At 32.1% G+C, this 19539-nt stretch overlaps 1 protein-coding gene and 1 long non-coding RNA gene across 2 annotated transcripts in view; both read right to left on the bottom strand.

The window, feature by feature from the left end:
- The window catches only part of LOC127707833 (uncharacterized), a 164265-nt gene that overhangs the window by 29445 nt on the left and 115281 nt on the right, over positions 1 to 19539 (bottom strand). The window lies entirely within an intron of this gene.
- LOC127707624 (ribitol-5-phosphate xylosyltransferase 1-like) overlaps positions 1 to 19539 on the bottom strand; it is an 83575-nt gene that overhangs the window by 25750 nt on the left and 38286 nt on the right. The window contains exon 3 of the mRNA XM_052212241.1: positions 284 to 383. Coding sequence (XP_052068201.1) covers positions 284 to 383 — 100 coding nt within the window. The remainder of the gene's footprint in view (positions 1 to 283; positions 384 to 19539) is intronic.

The raw sequence follows: 19539 nt of genomic DNA on the forward strand, positions 1-19539 counted from the left end.
ACATTTCTGTATCAATGATTCAAAATTGATATTTAGTAATATGTATCAGAGCTGTTTTTCAAAGGTGGGCGGTAGAGCACTGCGAGCAGTTAATGATTTGGTCTCATCAATTATGTGTATGTGGTGCTAAATAAGTGAAATGCAGTATTTTATACTGATGTTCTGACAGTAAATACACCAAGGTTGTTATTTATCAGCATATCCCCCTCATTTTTATGTTTATTTAAAGGAGAAATGTTTTGTGATGTCGTAATATCTATGCAGTAATTAACTTATACCTCACCTAAATTCAATATTGTCTATCTTTTTCTCCCCATGAGACCATGTATTACTGGTACCAAACTTTGTGTCACCACCTAGGATGTGTTCCCACAGGTACTGACCTGAAAATAAAAGTCAAATACATGAGGAAAAAAAAATACATTGGTTATATAATACTGGTTTATACTATGGCAAATCTGCATATATTTTCTTTGTAAAGCCTAAATTTTGTAAAAATTTCCCTCTAACAAAGACTATGAATTTCTCAAGATTATTTAGGTGTTCTAATAAAACAGACCAAAGTAAAAAAATTAAATCTTGATATCTGATCTCTAGTATGTTTTTCCTATCAGATGGGTTAAACCTATTTAATTAGGTAATGGTGTACCATGGAGAGATGAGTTGACTTTATAGGCATTGGTGAAAACAGTAAAAAATTGTATTTATTCATCAAACTATCATTTAAAAATCGTAGTTTTTCCTAAATGTTCAACAAACTTGAAAATATATATTTCCTTCTATGTTATCAATTCAAAATATTTAATACCATGTATAATATGGTGCAATTTCATATTTATGTAAAGACCAACCTGTCACATAATCTAATTTGTAAATTTGATAAATGTATTATGATTTGTATATCGATTTCATATTCAAGATCTACATGAAAGAGCTTGTCATATTTATAAAACTTTTGTTCTTGATAAAGTAAATCCCAGTTATTTCTGGTATCATATAAAAACAATGGTTATCAATCTAAGACATGGCAGTGGTCCCTTGATGACATTGTAAATAGGTCCCTGTAGTTATATCACTTAATGATTTGCTACTTCTAATTATTTTAGGTCTTTTAAATATAACAAGCATTCTGAGAGCATTGCATGGCAATCCGGTTCAAAATTCATTGTACTGGAACAAAATACTAACTTGTTCTCTAACTTGTCATGGTGTTAACTATATAACAAATAGCAAGTCAATATCTTCAAGCATGATGAAAAAAAGTGTGGAAAACTGATTATTTAAGTAAATTTTCTATGCCCAAGGACCATAACTCTGCACAAAATCATCAGACCAGAACAAAATTCAAACTTGATCTGTAACTTGTCATGATAAAACAATACACCAAATATCAAATCAAGATCTTAAAGGATGAAGAAAAAAAGTGTGGAAAACTGATTTTCCAGACTGACGGAAGGACAGACAGACAGACAGACGGAGTGCAAACCTAGAGTTCCCTTCCACTTTGTCAGTAGGGGACTAACAAGCATGAGTGTGGAGCAATGGAAGAAAAAGAGGCAATAAACCCCCTTTCAAATAATTTCCCCTGATAACTCTAGAACGGTATATGACCCACTGCCCAAATTTAAACTCTGTTTGCGTGTTGTGATTCTTAGCATTGTGTCCCAGTTTCATTAAATTTGGATGAGGCAAACTTAAGTTAGAGTGCAGAAAAGAAAAAAATTGCAATTTTTCCAAGTTATAAGGGGTATAACTCGACTCAAAACAGTTAGTGACTAACTGTCCAAATTGTAACTCTGCCTGTGAGTTTTGGTTCTTACCATTGTGTATGAGTATCATAAAATTTGGATGAGGAAAACTAAAGTCAGAATGCGGAACCTAAAATGGGATAGACAGAAGGACGGACAGAAAGAAAGATGGTCGAGGGTAAACACTTAATGCCCAATGTCAGTTGCCTACAGCAGTGGGGGCATAAAACTCAATATATATATGCGTTTTTGTGTAAAAGAGGTCAACAAATTGTTTATACTAGCCTTGCTTGCATTTCCAACCTCCACCTCAAAAGATTTCCTTTTTAACAATTGATTAATAAGCAATTATCTCTGTAAATATTTATTTTTATGACCTTTAGTATCAATTAATCAATCAAAACCACTATGTCCCAATAAAAACATACATAATAAACCTTTTACACTGGAAATATTCAATAAGAAAGGAAATATTCCACTTGATTTTTGATTACTGCAGCCAGTTGATTGACAGGGGGCATCTCTAGCAGAATTTATCATTGCTATTTTGGAATTTCATTAAATATCTGTCACTCCTGTGTTTGATCAGCAGTTGCAATTTCTGATTCTTACAATGTAAGGTGACTTAAGAAGAAGAAATGTTCTTGCAATCAAGATGTAATTTTCTCTCTCCAGACAAATAAATACTGATGAAGTTGTTCATGTTAATTACAGACACCCTCTCGCTGATCACAATCAATCAGAGAAAAACACTTGTTACTAACCATCTTAAGCAATTATTGCTTTATATTTGTATGATTTCTATTACAATCCTTTGCTTTATTTCAAAGCTTAGATTCTATATTTAGGTCCCTTTAACTGCTTTCTCTTTAAGTAATATACTTCAATTTCAATTCAAATTTTTTGCAACTCTTTAAGTTTGTAAATGCTTCTCTGATAATAAGTTAGTTTTCAAGCACTTAAGCACTTAAATTAGTACCATGAACAGACTAGTTCCAAAAAAATCATATTTTTTTTCAAATTAGAACCTCAAAGCATTAAACCAGCCTGAACCATGGTTAAAGTAGACCTTCCACCAATTAATTGTGAAATAAGCCTACAATAAACCTACTTTCTTACATCAGGTATGATAAGAACAAGTATGTGGCCCTGAAAATGCAAAAATTAATACAATTTCTTACATTCTTTCAAAAGTATTTTAATTTTAATAATAAATGAAAAGAATGATAGATTCTCATCACTTTAGTGCAGAAATGTCATTTGTGAAGTAAGACACATGTGTAACTACAGCTTTGATATCCAGCCACACAACAAGGCATAATATCAACTTATTTTTGTAAATTTTGGAATTTTTCCTGCTGAACATACATTCAAAATAATTCTAAAAAATCATTAAAAGTGTATCATTCATTTTTAACCATGTTCTGTGTAAATAATTTTCTGTGTAAACACAAGACTTATAGTGAATTATCTGTGCACTGCACACAAGTTTTATTACATTTCTATATAGTTAACTTTTAATGTTTTTTCATGGAGTTGGATGCAAGTGTGAAACAGTTTCAACAGTGCAATATCATTGGGTTGAACAAAATGAGTAAAATTTAATCAATTTCTCCTGAGTGTTTTCATAATTAGTATGTACATATGGCATTTTATCTTTTCCTGCTTTTGGCTCTGCTTTTTTTCATTGTACTGCATCATCACATTACAACTTTCTACCTTTTTTCCATAAATTTTCAATTCATATATTTTTGATTGTAGAAGGATTCATAAGTTATTGAACAGAAACGACATAAAGTGCCATTTTCTAATAGATCAAGGATCATAACTCCTGAACGGTAAAAGTTAAAATTGTCAATATCATACTTGACCTCTATTTTGTCATCAGTATCAACACATTAAAATCAGAAAAATATTAATTGAATGGTTCATAATTTACTGCACGGAAACTATTAATTTGGCAGCTGCCTGACCACCACTCTCCAATTTAATAACTAGAGTTTTCCTGTGGAAAATCCAGTCTTATATAATTATAGCGACTTGACATTACGACATACTGGAAAAGAAAATATGTTCTCCTTATGATTGAATACTAAACCACGTTGTTGCATTATAATACAAGTATAATTGTAACATTTTATCTCCTGTTGCAATAATGTAAGTATAATTGTAACATTTTATCTCCATCTATATACCGTGATATATGGAGATCTATAATAGAATGAATTTATCATGTGATCAATATATACTTGTGGCAAGATAAATGATAAATTCATCAAATTTGACACACTTTTCGCACCTAAAGTTTCCAAGATATTACAAAATCAATCAAAATTTCAATTAAAGACAAGTGAAAAAGTAAATAATATATTTGTCAATACTTTACAGTTGTAAGAATGCTACTGAGAATAAGCTGCAGTAAAATGTTCAGTACACTTGCTAATGTTGTTAAAACCCACTGAGGAAAGCTGTGAAATTCAATAGTTTTGCTTATAATGCACAAGTGGTATGTATAGCTATTCAAAATCTGTTCATGTTGAACAACTTAAATCCAAGGGTACTTAGGATTCTCTCAGTTTTTTTTACAGAAATAACAGGGTCAAAGAAGTATAATTACTGCCAACAAGATGTTTTGAGTACATTCAATGATTGAGCAGTCTCGTTATTTATTTAAAAGATTAAAAAGTCTATTTAGATATAAGAAGATGTGGTATGAGTGCCAATGAGACAACTCTCATTTTTACTTATTTTGTAGAAATATAAATAACCATGAAAAAAAACAATCAAAGTTTTCTTCAATAAAGAGAAGAGTTGTAAATAGTAAGTTATCACAAGTTAACTGGTTACAAAAAACAAGCTTTCATTTCAAGCCTAATGTCACCTTAATGGTCTTTGTAACATTTTATTAGACATGCATGTCTAAATATTTACTCTATCTTCTATTAAAATCAACAACGAAACACTTTTTCAATTTACCTAAATCATGTCTTGCTAATCATGTTATCAAAAAAAGTAATTTAAACTGCATTAATTAATAGATCTCATGTTCTGACATAGGAGAGGGGCTTTAAACTTCATCAGTAAAATTTAAATAAACTGCCTTGCCGAGCACAGCTCGATACGACAGCAGAGGTCCAACCCTGAACAGTTGGGGCAAAAATGAACACAATATTAAAGCTTGATACAGGTCTGAATTTGGATTGTAAATAAATATTTGACACATAACAGGTTTCTGACGCAGAATAAATGTAGTTAAAGAACTTGAAATTGGTTATATGATTTGAATTTATATTCAATTGAAGAATTCTTGCTGTTGTGCAATACACTGTGCTGTTGCGCAATACTTAGTAAATCTGTTTTCAGACTATATACAAAGAATTAGCATAATAAATTTTGACTCCCAATTTTTCTTTGGAAAATTGACAATTTCTTAAATCTTGAGAGAAAAAAAACTTATACACAAGTTATTGTCCTGAAATTAGAAAAATGCTTGTTGTGGGCCCCTTTATGGCCCCTAATTGCTAAACGGTTGGGACCATTACCCCCAAAAACAATCCCAACCTTCCTTTTGTGGTATTGAACCTTTTGCTTAAATTTCATAGAGATCAATACACTTAAACTAAAGTTATTGTCTGGAAACCAAATGTCTTCGGACGACGACGTGATAGCAATATACGACCCCAAAATTTTTTTGCGGTTGTATTAAAACACAAGCAGTATTTTACCGTTACATTAAATTCCCCTTAAACATCTGTATGCATCTGAAGAAATTTTTAATAATTTGATATTTTTTGTAAATTCTGTAATTAACGGTTAGTCATGGTTGCAATCAAAGCTTTAAAAACAAATTGAAATTAAGTTTCTTGACTGTCAGTGACTGATTTATACACAATGGAAACAAAAAGGTATGTTACAGGAAATGTCAAGCAATAAACAACTGTCGAAAAACCTGCAAAAGACAGTCTATGCCATTTATACAATGGTGAACAGTAATACTTAGTAATGCTGAAGTTATACCTAAAATCATCCCAGGGAAAACCAAGATCTCAGTCCAGATTCAAATAAACTACTTCGCTGAGCACAGCTGGATACGCCTGCAGAGGTCCAACCCTGAACAGTTGGGGCAAAAATGGACACAATATTCAAGCTTGATACAGGTCTGAATTTGGATTGTAATTAAATATTTGACATATTATAAGTTTCTGAATAAATGTAGTCAAAGAACTTGAAATTGGTTATATGAATTGAATTTATATTCAATAAAAGATTTCTTGCTGTTGTCCAATACACTGTGCTGTTGCGCAATACTTAGTAAATCTGTTGTCAGACTATAAACAAATAAAGTTCAATTTCTTCTCAATGTCATATTTGAAATTTATGAAAATCAATAGGGAGATTACATCAATAGCTATAAATAATTCACCAAAGTTTCATGAGAACTGCTGAAAGCATTTTTGAGTTATTGTCCAAAAACTGGAAAATCCCCCCTTTTCAATGAATAAAACCCCATAACTCAGAAATGTAAAATCTAAAATTTATAAAATTCTAAAGGGAGCTTACATCAACAGATGTAAACAATTCACCAAAGTTTCATGAGAACTGCTGAAAGCATTTTTTAGTTATTGTCTGAAAACTGGAAAATCACCCTTTTTTTATGAATAAAACCCTGTAACTCAGAAAAGTAAAATCTAAAATTTTTAAAAATCGAAAGGGAGCTCATGTGAATAGATATAAACAATTCATCAAAATTTCTTGCAAGTTGGTGAAAGCATTCTTGAGTTATTGTCGGAAAACTGGAAAATCCCTCCTTTTTTTATGAATAAAACCCCAAAACTAGGAAATGGTAAATCTGAAATTTATAAAAAACGAAAGGGAGCTCATGTCAATAGATATAAACAATTCACCAAAGTTTCATGCATATTGGTTAAAGCTTTTTTGAGTTAATGTCCGACATGTTGACAACAGACGGACGGACGGACAGACGGACGGACGGACGGACGGTCAACAATATACCATAATATGTCCCGTAAACCGGCGTATAAAAATATTGAAAATGGGTCAACTTATTAAAAGGCTCTTTAAAACTTTACAGAGAAATCTCACCTAAATTCTCAGAAATTGGGTTATTCTTGAATTCTGTCAGTGGTTCTCTGGAGATATTTACCAAGCATATTTCACTGTTTAATAAAACATCAAAGCGTTTTTCATTTCTGTTTTAAATATAAAAACCTCCATGTGTATTTTGGTTTTGTAATTACAGTTTGTTACCCATTTATGGTCACCAGGCTAAGGAATTTTCGATTTCCCAATTGTACAGTGATGTCATGAGTTATTCTTAACATGGTAGTATAAAATTGTTATTTCCATTTTCCGTCACCCAATAGCCATTATGACAAGAAGCACACCACATTATACCCATAGCAATGATGTGTTTAATCTCTTACAATTTCTTTAGGGATTTGGTGTTCAATTTAGAGAATACATTTACCATAGATGGGTTGTTTTGACATGGAGGCCACAAATCTATATAACATGAATTTGTTTATATGGATGAAATATTTGTAAATTGTGTCCAGAAAAACTATTTTTAGATTTGGTTTGCTAAATTGATTTTTAGACATATTTGAAAATATTTTTAGAATTCTTTGTGGACTTTTATTACGACTAATTCTAATGTGTAGTTCAGTTGACAAAACATATTTCAATGACATATCTATTTTAATGTTGCAATTATCATTACTTGCTAATTGACATCCTCTTAATTAAATTCAATAGTTTTTTGTCATGAAAAAATGGCAAAAAATTCTTTTGTTACAATTGCTAGTAAAATTTTTGTAATTGGCATACCTACAAAATATTATCTTTTATATGGCAATATTCAAAATAACAGGTAATTGATGAAGTTCTTTGGTGGATATTTATGGATTTTATTTTTCAAAAGAAAATGGCAATTATAAAAGCTGCTTTTCTTTTATTCTAAACAAAATTTCTGAAAACTTTTACAAAATGAAAAAACTCTCCAATTACAATAGACACAATAATATAAATATAATTTACTGATGCCAATGACAACATTAAAGTTCATGTCATAATATCATCAAGAAAATAAAAGTTTCAAAATAAAGAAGAGATCAGTTTGCATTTGATCGTAATTGCTTCATAGATTTTTTTTGACACATATTCTGGGACAGATCCATCTAAAAATCTATGTACAGGGCCTTATATTTGCAACTGGACATTAAGCAGCCAACAATCAATCAATACACTTAATGATCAGTAAATCTAAGATTACTAATCAGTATATATTTAGTGGTATTATAAGGTAGTTTAAGAATATTTTTACTGATGATTCCAATAATTAAACACATAAGAATGATTTAATGAGCAAAATAAACTTCATCAAAATTTGAAAAGAATTTACTAAACAAACTAGAGGCACTCAAGAGCCTGTGTCGCTCACCTGATTCTACTTTGGTTTTGGAAATCATGTAATAATAGATTAAAATCATAACAGATCCCCTAATAATGATTGAGGCCAAATTTGGTTTAATATTGGCCCTGTAATTTAATCAAAAGCAGAAGACTTTTGTTAAGTTTACAGAAATTACCAATAAATTCATTGAAATTGGTGAAATGACTTTATAAGGACAGTAACTCCAACAAGATGTCAACTGACAATTTTGCTATGTTGACTAATGTGTAGATCTTCTTTTCTTGATATTTTTGTAGTTTACAGCATATCTCAATCTATAAAGATACATGTATTAAGGTCTTCATCAGCACCTCATAAGGAACATTCTGTATGTATGTGCCTGTCCCAAGTCAGGAGCCTGTAATTCAGTGGTTTTCGTTTGTTTATGTGTTACATATTTATTCTTCGTTCATTTTTTGTACATAAATTAGGCCATTTTTTTTCTCGTTTGAATTGTTTTACATTGTCATTTCAGGGCCTTTTATAGCTGACTGTGCGGTATGGGCTTTGCTCATTGTTGAAGGCTGTACGGTGACCAATAGTTGTTAATTTCTGTGTCATTTGGTCTCTTGTGGAGAGTTGTCTCATTGGCAATCATACCACATCTTCTTTTTTATATTTATCCCATGTTTGGTTTCATTCCATTCAGTGCTCCTCTAGAAGAAGCATTTGTATGTATTTCCCATAGGATCTTATGTTAAACGAAGTCCCCCGCTGGCGGCCATCTTGGATGATGGATTGGCTTCAAAGTAACAACACTTGGTTAGCACCCCACAAGGAACAGTCATGCGATGTTTGGTTTCATTCCATTCAGTGGTTCTCTAAAAGAAGACATTTGTATGTATTGTCCATAGGGTCCTATGTTAAATGAAGTCCCCCGCTGGCGGCCATCTTGGATGAAGGATCAGCTACAAAGTAACAACACTTGGTCAGCACCTCATAAGGAACATTCATATGTTTGGTTTCATTCCATTCAGTGGTTCTCTAAAAGAAGACATTTGAAAGTATTGTCCATAGGGTCCTTTGTTAAACTACCAGTAAGTTCCCCGCTGGAAGCCATCTTGGATGATTGATTGGCTACAATGTAACATAAATGTGGAAAGTGTCCACATGTGGACACAGGTGATGCCGCCGCTTGCATAGCATATAGTTATAAAGGGACATAACTGAAGAACGGTAAAAGTGACGCTACCCAAATTTGAACTTGATCTGAGTTTTGTGGTAATAAGCATTGTGTGTAATTCCCATAACATTTGGTTGAGGCTAACTTAAGTAGAGAACAGAAACTAAAAATTCAGCAATTTTCTATTTGTAAACACGCATAACTCTAGAACAGTTGTGTATAAGTTTTATAACATTTGGTTGAGACAAACTAAAGTTAGAGAACGGAAACGAAAATTCAGCAATTTTTATGTTTATAAAGGGACATAGCTCAAGAATGGTAAAAGTTTTCTCACCAAATTTCGTACTTAATCTGTATTATGTAGTAATAAGCATTGTGTATAATTTTCATAACATTTGGTTGAGGCAAATTAAAGTTAGAAAACGTAAACAAAAAATTTGTACTTGATCTTAGTTTTGTGGTAATGAATATTGTGTATAGGTTTCATAATGTTTGGTTGGGGCAAACTTAAGTTACAGAATGGAAACTAAAAAATTTGCAATCTTTTGATTTATAAAGGGCATAACTCAATAATGGTTAAAGTGACACTACCCAAATTCAACTTGATCTGTGTTTTATCAGTGGAAGTCAAAATTCAACATTGCATTGTATAAAGCATTGATTTTTGTTGATTCAACTATAATCATGGACAAAGGAAGAAACCTCCAATTTAAAAAAATTACTTGATATTTAAAAGAAAATAAAATTTTGCAATTTTTCCATTTTTAAAGGGGCATAACTCTAGAATGGTTAAAGTGACGCCACCAAAATACAAACTTGATCTGTGTTTTGTGGTAATAAGCATTGTGTATAAGTTTCATAACATTTGGTTGAGGCAAACTCAAGTTAAAGAACGGAAACCAATTTTTGGTATGTATGGACGGACAAGGTTACTTAATGCCCCCACTGCTACAGGGGGGCATAAAAACTTGGCCAGCACCTCATTAGGAACATTCATGCCATGTTTGGTTTCATTCCATGCAGTGGTTTTCTTAAAGAAAACATTTGTATGTATTTCCCATAAGGTCCTATGTTAAACTATGTCCCCGCTGGCAGCCATCTTGGATGATTGATTGCCTACAAAGTTACAACACTTTGTCAGCACCTCATAAGGAACATTCATGCCATGTTTGGTTTCATTCCATTCAGTGGTTCTCTAAAAGAAGACATTTGAAAGTATTGTCCATAGTGTCCTTTGTTAAACTAAGTTCCCCGCTGGCAGCCATCTTGGATGATTGATTGGCTACAAAGTAACAAAACTTGGCCAACACCTCATTAGGAACATTCATGCCATGTTTGGTTTCATTCAATTCAGTGGTTCTCTAAAAGAAAACATTTGTATGTATTTCCCATAGGGTCCTATGTTAAACTATGTCCCCGCTGGCAGCCATCTTGGATGATTGATCGCCTACAAAGTTACAACACTTTGTCAGCACCTCATAAGGAACATTCATGCCATGTTTGGTTTCATTCCATTTAGTGGTTCTCTAAAAGAAGACATTTGTATGTATTTCCCATAGGGTCGTATGTTAAACTAAGTCCCTCTCTGTCTGCCATCTTGGATGATGGATCGGCTTCAAAGTAACAACACTTGGTCAGCTCCTCACAAGTTACATTCATGCCATGTTTGGTTTCATTCCATTCAGTGGTTCTCTAAAAGAAGACATTTGTATGTATTGTCCATAGGGTCCTATGTTAAACTAAAGCCCTTTGGGCCAGGCCAGGTGAGCTAAAAAGGGCCTATCCAAGTGACAATATAATAAATCAGATATTCTAACCAATCCCCTCCCCTTAAAAATATGGTCCCCACTTTAAATTTTTTCTGATTACTATATTAACCCACGGTTTTGATGAGTGGTATCCTTTGTATACATTTGAAGAGGATCTGATAAAAAATAAAGGTGCTATCCAGGCGACATCAAAATGATGGCGAACATACTTTAGGACAGACTGGCAAGTCAAAAACCATTATACCCTTAATGCAACTTTGTTTCATGTGGTATAGCAAATTATATTCTAATGCAACATTTTTTGTGACACTCATTTTGATTGGATAGCGTCACAAATTTCAAGGCATCAATTCAAAGATTGATGATCCTAAATTGTGAGTGCAAGGAAAGACATCTTGTGATTGACTTTAAAATGCATTATAAATAAATAGTCACCTGAGTATACTCAATTTGTGACCATCAAATCACCAATTGATGCACGTTAATTTTCAATTACAATACTGTCATTTCCTTATTCAACTTCATCTTCCTTTAAATTTCAGTAACAAAACATGTCATTTCTTATACAACAGATTAAAATAGCATAAAAATAAAGATCAGAAATGAACTTTAAACATAACTTGAACTGAATCTAAATGACAAACTTTATCTCCGAAACTAATATCCATCGTAACACCCTAATTGTGTTTGTTTAAGTCAGCCTTGATCATTTAAGCTTTTGTCATGAATTTTAAGAAGTATTGATGCACAGATATGTTGCTAGAATCCCAATTCCTACATCATGTTATATTGTTAAGATTATCTCTTCCCCACATTTTAATGCAATCCAATTTCAAAGAAAATGATGTCAATTCTGTTAGCTTGATTCAAACGACAAATAAAAGCTTATCCAAAGAGAATCGCTGCAATGGAATTTTTTATTATATGCAAAGTAAACCTTGATGGTGAATTAGGAAGGTAGTAAATTAGCTTCCATAACAGAATCAAAGTGATTCAAGTGAAAAGATAGTAGCCACTTTGATGATCAGTAGCCATTAATTGTCGCCTTGTAATGATTATGTCTTAGAGACATGGAAAATTGTCATTAACTATTATGTTTCCTTACTAATCTATTTACAGACTTTATAAATTAAGTGATTTTGTCACACAGATCAATTAATTTCAATGTGTTTACCTTAAACTGTTATTGGTCACATATTAAGTGTTCAATTCGTTAAATATCAATTCATAACAAAATTTTAGATTAGAACATTAACTGTAAAAGTGAGGCAAAAGATACCAAAGTGATATTTAAACTTATAAATCGAAATTAACAGTACACAAAACACCACATAGAAAACTTAAAACTGAGCAACTCGAACCCAACCAAAAAAACAGGGGTGATCTCAGGTGCTATAGAAGGGTACTGTAAATTCAGAAATTATTGCGTGCATTTATTATTGCGATTTTGTCATTTTAGACTAAAATGCGATTTTAATTTTTGCGACATTGAGAAAAATCCTGTTTAATTCTTAGATCTTGATATCTATATCATTAACGGAAAGCTTAATACTAAAATATATGATAAAAGAGATGATTTTTCATTTCCTATCGTTAATTATCCATTTTTAGATGGTGACGTTCCCTTGTCACCATCTTACGGTGTTTATATATCTCAACTTGTACGATTCGCTCGTGTATGTAACAATGTTTTAGATTTTAACGAGAGAAATTTATGTATTACTGAAAAATTATTACACCAGGGTTTTCGATATCACAAACTAGGCAAAACATTTACTAAATTTTATCATCGGTATAAGGACATCATTCGTAAATATAGCTCAACATGCAGACTTCTTATACGTTCAGGTATTTCACATCCAATTTTTTATGGAAATATTCTTTATAAAGCACAAAAATGTCAGTATTCACCTCTGAAGCTAACAAAACCTTTAAATAGACTTATTAAGAAGGGATATAGTTACCATACTGTTGTCAGGTCATTAAAGATTGCATATTTTGGCGTTAATATTGATTCACTTATAGGGTCTTTGCATCGGCACTAAACACATTTATTTAAAAACCAGTTGTTGGCATGACACGGGTTATGTTCTTCTCATATATGTTATGATGGTATGATACTAAACCCCTAACGGGAGGGATTGTGCCTGATATTCATATGATGAAGACATAATCTTTCAATCAGTTAAATTGAAGTCTGGAGCTGGCATGTCAGTTAACTGCTAGTAGTCTGTTGTTATTTATGTATTATTGTCATTTTGTTTATTTTCTTTGGTTACATCTTCTGACATCAGACTCGGACTTCTCTTGAACTGAATTTTAATGTGCGTATTGTTATGCGTTTACTTTTCTACATTGGCTAGAGGTATAGGGGGAGGGTTGAGATCTCATAAACATGTTTAACCCCGCCGCATTTTTGCGCCTGTCCCAAGTCAGGAGCCTCTAGCCTTTGTCAGTCTTGTATTATTTTCAATTTTAGTTTCTTGTGTACAATTTGGAGTTTAGTATGGCATTCATTATCACTGAACTAGTATATATATTTGTTTAGGGGCCAGCTGAAGGACGTCTCCGGGTGCGGGAATTTCTCGCTGCATTGAAGACCTGTTGGTGACCTTCTGCTGTTGTCTGTTCTATGATCGGGTTGTTGTCTCTTTGACACATTCCCCATTTCCATTCTCAATTTTATATAAAAAATTTCAAAATGCGAGTTAAAACTATTGCGATTATAACACTGTCACATTTTTCGCAATAATAAAAACATCGCAATAATTTCTGAATTTACAGTAAGTGTTTTTGTTTAACAGGACAACAAATTGTGTTTTTCTGTTTGAGGATTTCCATTGCTCATGGATTCCATCAACTAGAGGATCAAGACCGAGTATGTATTAGAAATAGACTGATATGAAAGAGGCCCATCAGAAAAGGGATCATCTAGATGACAGTGAGGGATTGGACCATGCACATAAACAGTACAGTAAAATATGGCAGAGATATCTCTCCACAACAATATAGTGATTCATATTGCAGAGATAGATCCTCAAAACAATAAAGGGAATATTAATGATAGATCGAATCCTTAAAATAATCAAGGGACTCATATGACAGAGATCAACCCTCACCACATTACATTGAATAATAAGACAGAAATGGGCTAGGATAAAAAGCATCATCATCAGATGAATTCCTTCATGTTAGTTTGAGCTCATCTTAAAACATGAGTCTTCTTAGTAACTAAGCCCCATCCCTGCATGATTGCTGTCTGATCATTTCTCTTTCTACTATACAGCATATTCATAACTTGATCCCTGCCAGATATTTTCTGTACCACCAAGCTCTATCCTGTCCAGCTAATTATTGACAACTTAACTTTGATGCCAATTCCTGTCAGATGATTTTCTTTTTACAAACTTGGTACAGTTGAATCCAATCTAAGTTAAGTGATTCCTCTTTTTTTTCTAGTCTGATCCCTGTTCATAATGATTCCAATTACTCACAAACTCTATCTTATAACTGGTTCTGTGCCTGGGATATCCCTACAACCTTTTAAAATTCCCTAATTTGAACCAAATCCAGTTAATCTCATTTCTTTTAGTTTATATGTATACCCTACCAAATCTCAAACCAACAATACTTAACTAACATTGAACTGAAGTACATTTGCACTAGAAGATATAAATGGATTTTCTTTCCAAGACTTGTTAGTAACTGTCACATTTATATTTTATTTTTTTATTTACATTGTCAACAAAGATTCTTCTAAACAGAACTTACTTTATGGAGAAAAAAAATATCCTTAAAGACAAGCTTTATCAAAATCAATTAGTTGCCTTTTATATCTATCAAAGAATGTTAGAAGGTTTCTGGCAGCTTGAGATATTACATGAAACTCATAAGCTGCAGTCACATATATTCTTCATATTACATCAAATTAAAACTATTTGTAGAATATTTAGTCTAAACTTAACAACAGATGTGCTGACCACAAGTTTCTAAGTAGACCAGTTGACAAATTCTTAGAATTAGTCTTCTAAGGGAAATGATTTGAGTTAATTAAAAGTCACACAAAAATGTTCATGATGTTGTTGTTTGAAATCTACTTGGAAGTACAGTGGCCAATATTAGAGTGAAAAAGGCATGATTTATACAACGATGTTCAAGTACTTTGAGCTTGCTATCAGTAACAGTCAATGGTTTATGATGTGTTTGTACTTGTTTTTTTGGTCATCTGTAATACTAAGATCATATACTGTTAAGTCCTTTTTATGAACAGATTTTTCTTTTCTTTTTTCTTCTAGATACCTTTAGTTTTTCATTTATTCTAATAAAAAATAAATGTGGATAGTGTCCACATGTGGACAGTCACACAGATGATGCCCCCGCTTGCATATCATATAGTTATAAAGGGACATAACTGAAGAACGTTAAAGTGACACTACCCAAATTTGAACTTGATCTGAGTTTTGTGGTAATAAGCATTGTGTGTAAGTCTCATAACATTTGGTTGAGGCTAACTTAAGTAGAGAACAGAAACTAAAACTTCGGCAATTTTTCTATTTGTAAACACGCATAACTCTAGAACGGTTGTGTATAAGTTTTAAACCATTTGGTTGAGACAAAATAAAAAATTCAGCAATTTTCATGTTTATAAAGGGACATAACTCAAGAATGGTAAAAGTGTCGCCACCAAATTTCGTACTTAATCTGTATTATGTAGTAATAAGCATTGTGTATAAGTTTCATAGCATTTGGTTGAGGCAAACTAAAGTTAGAAAATGGAAACAAAAAATTTGTACTTGATCTAAGTTTTGTGGTAATGAATATTGTGTATAGGTTTCATAATGTTTGGTCAGGCAAACTTAAGTTACAGAATGGACACTAAAAATTTTGCAATCTTTCGATTTATAAAGGGGCATAACTCAATAATAAATACAGTGACACTACCCAAATTCAACTTGATCTGTGTTTTATCAGTGGAAGTCAAAATTAAACATTGCATTGTATAAAGCATTGATTGTAGTTAATTCAACTATAATCATGGACAAAGGAAGACAACTCCAATCTTAAAAATTACTTGATATTTAGAAGAAAATAAAAAATTTGCAATTTTTCCATTTATAAAGGGCATAACTCTAGAACGGTTAAAGTGACACCACCAAAATTCAAACTTGATCTGTGCTTTGTGGTAATAAGCATTTTGTATAAGTTTAATTACATTTGGTTGAGGCAAACTCAAGTTGGAGAACAGAAACCAATTTTGGGACACGTACATACGTACAGACGGACAAGGGTAAAACTTAATGCCCCCTAACCGCTACGGCGGGGGCATAAAAAAGGGAGGGATTGATTACTAAAAAAGCAAATTAGCCTTATCAAATATCAATGTGGGTGTCATATGTAGTTGTCAATGTTTACAACCTTTTTTTGTCTACTCCTGAAGAATTTGGTGATATTGCAGATCAAGGTACAATCAGTTAAATTTATTCACAATTACGTAAATTTAAGGTAATTGAGATTATGACTAATGGTAGAGAAACTTGTCTATATAATATTGTAGAAGACTATATATTGACCTCTATATAGCACTGGACATTAAGCAACCAACAATCAATCAATCAATTTGTTTATCAATTTCTGGTTCAAGTATGTTTAGGTTGTTGTTTCATATATATCCCACATCTCATGTTATTCATCATTCCATTGGCCAAGTAATTGTAAAAGAGAAAAGTTTTTATTTACGTTAAATGTCTGTTAGATATCATGGATGTTTGATTAATGGAGAATGTATTTTGCCCAATGGCAGATCTTAAGGCTTTTCGAAACAGAAGGTAAAACAAACTGGCCAAAAAAATCAACATTAAACAATTTAAAAATAAATGTGGATAGTGTCCACATGTGGACACATATGATGCCCCCGCTTGCATATCATATAGTTATAAAGGGACATAACTGAAGAATGGTAAAAGTGACACTACCCAAATTTGAACTTGATCTGAGTTTTGTGGTAATAAGCACTGTGTGTAAGTCTCATAACATTTGGTTGAGGCTAACTTAAGTAGAGAACAGAAACTAAAAATTCAGCAATTTTTTCTATTTGTAAACACGCACAACTCTAGAACGGTTGTGTATAAGTTTTATAACATTTGGTTGAGACAAACTAAAGTTAGAGAATGGAAACGAAAAATTCAGCAATTTTTATGTTTATAAAGGGACATAACTCAAAAATGGTAAAAGTGTTGCCACCAAATTTCGTACTTAATCTGTATTATTTAGTAATAAGCGTTGTGTATAAGTTTCATAACATTTGGTTAACTAAAGTTAGAAAACGTAAACAAAAAATTTGTACTTGATCTTAGTTTTGTGGTAATGAATATTGTGTATAGGTTTCATAATGTTTGGTCAGGCAAACTTAAGTTACAGAATGGACACTAAAAATTTTGCAATCTTTCGATTTATAAAGGGGCATAACTCAATAATAAATACAGTGACACTACCCAAATTCAACTTGATCTGTGTTTTATCAGTGGAAGTCAAAATTAAACATTGCATTGTATAAAGCATTGATTGTAGTTAATTCAACTATAATCATGGACAAAGGAAGACAACTCCAATCTTAAAAATTACTTGATATTTAGAAGAAAATAAAAATTTTGCAATTTTTCCATTTATAAAGGGGCATAACTCTAGAACAGTAAAAGTGATGCCACCAAAATTTAAACTTGATCTGTGTTTTGTGGTAATAAGCATTGTATATAAGTTTCATGACATTTGGTTAAGGCAAACTTAAGTTAGAGAACGGAAACTAAAAATTTTGCAATTTTTCCATTTATAAAGGGCATAACTCTAGAACGGTTAAAGTGACACCACCAAAATTCAAACTTGATCTGTGCTTTGTGGTAATAAGCATTTTGTATAAGTTTAATTACATTTGGTTGAGGCAAACTCAAGTTGGAGAACAGAAACCAATTTTGGGACACGTACGTACGTACAGACGGACAAGGGTAAAACTTAATGCCCCCTAACCGCTACGGCGGGGGCATAAAAAAGGGAGGGATTGATTACTAAAAAAGCAAATTAGCCTTATCAAATATCAATGTGGGTGTCATATGTAGTTGTCAATGTTTACAACCTTTTTTTGTCTACTCCTGAAGAATTTGGTGATATTGCAGATCAAGGTACAATCAGTTAAATTTATTCACAATTACGTAAATTTAAGGTAATTGAGATTATGACTAATGGTAGAGAAACTTGTCTATATAATATTGTAGAAGACTATATATTGACCTCTATATAGCACTGGACATTAAGCAACCAACAATCAATCAATCAATTTGTTTATCAATTTCTGGTTCAAGTATGTTTAGGTTGTTGTTTCATATATATCCCACATCTCATGTTATTCATCATTCCATTGGCCAAGTAATTGTAAAAGAGAAAAGTTTTTATTTACGTTAAATGTCTGTTGGATATCATGGATGTTTGATTAATGGAGAATGTATTTTGCCCAATGGCAGATCTTAAGGCTTTTCGAAACAGAAGGTAAAACAAACTGGCCAAAAAAATCAACATTAAACAATTTAAAAATAAATGTGGATAGTGTCCACATGTGGACACATATGATGCCCCCGCTTGCATATCATATAGTTATAAAGGGACATAACTGAAGAATGGTAAAAGTGACACTACCCAAATTTGAACTTGATCTGAGTTTTGTGGTAATAAGCACTGTGTGTAAGTCTCATAACATTTGGTTGAGGCTAACTTAAGTAGAGAACAGAAACTAAAAATTCAGCAATTTTTTCTATTTGTAAACACGCACAACTCTAGAACGGTTGTGTATAAGTTTTATAACATTTGGTTGAGACAAACTAAAGTTAGAGAATGGAAACGAAAAATTCAGCAATTTTTATGTTTATAAAGGGACATAACTCAAAAATGGTACAAGTGTTGCCACCAAATTTCGTACTTAATCTGTATTATTTAGTAATAAGCGTTGTGTATAAGTTTCATAACATTTGGTTAACTAAAGTTAGAAAATGGAAACAAAAAATTTGTACTTGATCTTAGTTTTGTGGTAATGAATATTGTGTATATGTTTCATAATGTTTGGTCGGGCAAACTTAAGTTACAGAATGGAAACTAAAAATTTTGCAATCTTTCGATTTATAAAGGGGCATAACTCAATAATGGTTAAAGTGACACTACCCAAATTCAACTTGATCTGTGTTTTATCAGTGGAAGTCAAAATTAAACATTGCATTGTATAAAGCATTGATTGTAGTTGATTCAACTATAATCATGGAAAAAGAAAGATAACTCCAATTTTAAAAATAACTTCATATTTAGAAGAAAATAAAAATTTTGCAATTTTTCCATTTCTAAAGGGGCATAACTCTAGAACAGTTAAAGTGACACCACCAAAATTCAAAC

The sequence above is a fragment of the Mytilus californianus genome, unplaced genomic scaffold (genome assembly GCF_021869535.1).
Source record: "Mytilus californianus isolate M0D057914Y unplaced genomic scaffold, xbMytCali1.0.p SCAF_1, whole genome shotgun sequence".
NCBI lineage: Eukaryota > Metazoa > Mollusca > Bivalvia > Mytilida > Mytilidae > Mytilus > Mytilus californianus.